General features: G+C 37.5%; 1 protein-coding gene across 2 annotated transcripts; it reads right to left on the bottom strand.

Moving 5' to 3' along the window:
• On the bottom strand, positions 1 to 3,025 carry m17 (IL-6 subfamily cytokine M17). 2 transcript variants are annotated; one of them, XM_066689847.1, is made up of 3 exons: positions 2,950 to 3,025; positions 1,842 to 1,972; positions 1 to 1,438 (listed from the first exon to the last, which is right to left on the bottom strand). In XM_066689847.1, exons 1-3 carry the CDS (start codon positions 2,981 to 2,983, stop codon positions 950 to 952), a joined length of 654 nt encoding a protein of 217 aa, XP_066545944.1. In that variant the 5' UTR covers positions 2,984 to 3,025; the 3' UTR covers positions 1 to 949. The 2 variants fall into 2 exon arrangements, with proteins under 2 accessions (XP_066545944.1, XP_066545945.1); XM_066689848.1 differs by having other exon boundaries at positions 1,842 to 1,957.
• Between the last annotated feature and the right edge of the window lie 1,255 nt (positions 3,026 to 4,280).

The raw sequence follows: 4,280 nt of genomic DNA, 5'->3' as shown, positions 1-4,280 counted from the left end.
TTCAATTAAATAATGTATTAAATAACATCAAAACAAAACAGCTTAGAAAAGGTATACAAAATGCTTCCATAATTTATAAAAATAAATATAAAATGATTACTTTAAGCACCTGCCACATCCAGTAAGTCTAGCATGTTTATTATCTATATTTTCATATGAATGTGAAAAAATAAGTTAAAAAAAAATATATACACATTTTTAGGTTAACACAATATTAAGCATTTCTTCTAGATGAGTTGTCTGTACAGCACTGGATAACTGGATAGAAGGTCGTCATCTCTCAGTTATGCAATTGAAACCTCTGTCAGAAATGATGCTACTCTGAGGATGGAAGTGCCCGAGACATAAATTGGTATCATGAGATTAGAGTCAGCGTCTAGCCCTCTTTCACTCTGAATGACCCTGAATGGGTTCATACGCCTCCACCCACTTAGACTAGATGGACAAATCTAGTGCTTCAGATATAATATTTTGCATACCTTTTTCATTTAAATGCCAAGATCATTAATATTTATAATTAATATACATCATTAAATGTGTAAACATGAACTAGCCAATATGGCTGATATTCTCCTTAAAATATCATACCTACATTCTTGGCTGTATTCCACATGCTTTCGCACACTGACACAGAAATCAGTGAGTTGCCTGCCTTTAACACAACATTTAAATTACATTCTTTGATCAACAGGTTGCTGCCGGACTATAAATAATTTGAAATAAATATATAAATATATAAATAAAACTACCCTGCTGTTCCATTCATCGCTGGTGATCTGTTTGATTAAGTTTAATCTCAGAGGAGAAGATAAATTACAACATAAAATGAAAAGAAAGCGTGTAGAACACAATCAAAAGGCTTATGCTGGATGCCTTTCCCTGGTTAGTGGAGTCTTTTTCCCCTCTTCTCGATTCTGTTGTTGAGACTTTGGCATCGCACCAACACCAGTCACCTGAAAGCGTGAAACCTCAGTCTCAAATTGATCTTTGCAGTAAGTTTAATTTCTACTGCTGTGCACACATACTTTCTGATGTCCGTTAATTCTTGCACTACCTTAGAAAGGAATTCATTGTATTTTGTCAGGACCCTGCAGCCGTACAACTTCTTCTTAAAATAACTTATTTTGGGCTGAGGAACAGGGATGTGTTCTGGGGGAATGGCCACTCCTGGGAACACATTGGTCAGGATGATCTTCAAGTTGCCAGTAAGGTGGGTGACTCGGGTCTGAGCATCCAAAAGCATATTGCGAAGAGGGTCGTCTGACTCAAGGAGGTCCTTCTGCTGTTCTCTCACAGTGATGAAGAGTCTGTGTAAGACTCTGAGAGTCGTGTACATACTCAGCAGTCTTTCTTCAGGTTTATCACCGGCAATCAGGGCCTCTGGGATGCCCTCCACTTGCCCTGTACAGGAATTTTGGAAAAATCCCTGTCTGGATACCTAGAAATCAATGTGATTTGTTTAATTAAAATGTGCAAAAAACAAGCCATGCATTACTCCCCTATCATTATGTAATGATAAGTTGCTATCAATTTTGAAAGCTAATAGCAACCAAGCTATCAAAACTCACTCAATAAGAAGAACTTGTGGAGCACATCTTCTTAATGTGCTTTTCATTGTCGTACAATAAAAGATGGCTTCACTGTGGACACAGGACAAACCCAGTCACACTGATAACTTGCACACCAAAAAAAAAAAAACTCAATGAAATGGCAAATTAGTGTTTGAAACATTGCCAAATCATCAGGGTGAATCATGCAGTTCAGGATGGAAGTCTCACAAATCAGAAAGCTGCTGTAGCCTAAAACAAAACACTTGCCATTATGTAATGTAAGTTGCTTACATAAGTTCTCAGGAGTTCTTCAGAATTCCTCTCCATCATTGTTGCTAATTTGATGCTCCTCATCTGGGTTGCACAGGCTGGGTTTGGTTTTGTAGTTTCCACGACAATTGTGAAGACTGTATGTGTCAGAATTGTAAAGAGATAAGCAAAGGCGGTTAATGGAATTTGTAAGACAAAACACAAAACAAAATAAACAAATAAATCGTGAATATATCAAACTGAATATTGCCATGTTTTCTTGTGGTCATGGATTAGTTTGTCATTTTGCAAGGCCCCAAATGGGTTTACTGTCTCTAATGCCTGTTGTTTAGTCAGTGCACTGGAAAAATGTTTTCCCCATGTGACAACACCAATGGAAACCAAACATGCATGTCATGATCAATGTATTACAATGTAAGTCATGAGTATTTGGGTAAGTAATGTATTCTAATGTAAGTACTGAGTATTTGAGTATGTCCTCTGCATATTTTAAACTGTGCTAATAAGCATGAAAACAAACAAAGCATAGGTTTGTTAAAACTTGGTCATTCCCTTATGAGTCACATCTGTGCTTACTCATTTCTTACTGCCACAACAGTACATTCTATAATAATTAACTTAATAAAATAATTATGCAAGAGTATCATTTAATGAAAATATGTTTACTGAATCTACATCCCAAACTCAAGAGGAAATGGGTTAGGCTACTTCACGTGTAATTACATTGGGATTACAATTATTTCTTACTATGTTTTTCAATAATAATAATAATAATAATAATAATACTAACAACAACAGAAAAAATAAGTGTTATTACTTAAAAAAAAAAAAAACTAACTACAAAACAGCAAAGTTTTAGTGTTCACAAAAAGTGAAAAAGTCCACTCTGTCCTCACAAAAACCACCTCCTAATCTGCGTTATCAAGTGAACAGATCTAACCTCAAAACTGACAGATTAGCAATCGGAGCAGTTTATCATAAGTACGAGAGCGTTCTCCCACATAACATGTAGATCACAGGACATCAGATTTCACCACAGCTAACCTGGCTTGGATCCATTCAGAAACGCACCAGTCTGAGGAATTAATAATATAAGAATATCTAGACAATAACAAATAACGTGCTTTACCTAATACTGATTGTATCCAGTGAAGAACACCCATGCTTGCGGTTGGCGTCTGTGTACTGCATGCCAGAGACTTCTCATTAGCTTTTGTAACACTGCTTTAAAAAGTGCATCAAGAGGAGAGGAAATGATGCACCACCTCATGAGGCAATAGGGATTTCTTAGAATCAACCAACGTAACTTTGAACCCAACCCAAAACAAGTGCGTTTACTCTATTCCGCTGCTCTGATAGGCTTAACTATATATCACACCTTCTTCTCATTCTACATCTTAATCTTCTTCAAAACAATAAATAAATAAATAAATAAAATGATGGCAAGTGCTTTCAGCACAGAGGTCGTAGACGGGGGGAGGGGATAATGAATCATGGACAGTGACTACAGCAAGAAAGGAGGGTTCCGACTTCTGACCCTAGGTGGACACCTGTAGGAAGAGCATGAAGGGAACAGTGAGAACAATGCCAGGAGTCGTGGAATAAGCAGTCGGAGTGGTAGGAAGGGAATGAAGGGCAGCATCTACAATTCGCAAGTGAATGAGCGGGAAGAAAATTTGGGTAAAATGGGGAAAAATAAAGAATTAGGGCACAGGAGAGCCAGGCAATGTAACGCAGAGAAGGATTGACAAGAGGAGAAGGTTTGGGCAGAGTGGGATAAGTGAGAGAGGACGGAGAAGACCTCACACAAGGATTTATATGGTAAATGAAGTACCCAGATGATTCTGGAGAGGAAGAAGGATGGTAATAGGGGTGATGCAGGCTCTCTGCAAGTCAGAATGGAAGTGGTCACAGGTTTTGGACAGACTGGAAATGAGGTAAAGCAAAAGCAGTAGTCTAGAAGGGATGAAAGAGGATACAACACAGACATGGTCGGCTTGTAATCCAGGAAAAATGAGTGGAGAGCAGACGTGGGCAGTGGATTTCAAAATCTGCTACAATTAACCTTCATCACCACACTTTGATTATGCATTCAAATGATTCAACTGATGTAGAAAAGGTTCAGATACATTCAGAGCTGTTAAAGAGTTACTCGATTTATGTTTCTATGGCTATATTTATTAAGCCAATACATCTGACACCAGTTTATAATGCTTTAGGGAAAAAAGGTAAGTTCAGTAAGGATAGACAAACATCCACGTCTATCAATTTCATCTAACAATCCGGTCCAGCAGTCCTGTACAGTAGACACAAAGGCCGCATCTAAGCAAATATCCTCTGGAATCATACACCTTTAATACTATAACAGACTCATTGCTATATTCATTGAGCAAGGACCAAATTCATGTTTATATATATAAAAAAAAAGAAGTGAGAAAAGTGACACGCAACATATGTTGG

The sequence above is a fragment of the Amia ocellicauda genome, chromosome 17 (assembly GCF_036373705.1).
Source record: "Amia ocellicauda isolate fAmiCal2 chromosome 17, fAmiCal2.hap1, whole genome shotgun sequence".
NCBI lineage: Eukaryota > Metazoa > Chordata > Actinopteri > Amiiformes > Amiidae > Amia > Amia ocellicauda.
This window is presented reverse-complemented; position numbering and strand designations above follow the sequence as displayed.

Excerpts from the sequence above, each read along its gene's own strand:
- m17 (XM_066689847.1), bottom strand. The coding sequence starts at position 2,983 with ATGGGTGTTCTTCACTGGATACAATCAGTATTAG. Across the intron at positions 1,973-2,949 it reads CTGGATACAATCAGTATTAG|TTCTGACACATACAGTCTTC; the intron begins GTAAAGCACGTT and ends ATCTCTTTACAA. Across the intron at positions 1,439-1,841 it reads AAGAACTCCTGAGAACTTAT|GTATCCAGACAGGGATTTTT; the intron begins GTAAGCAACTTA and ends ATTGATTTCTAG.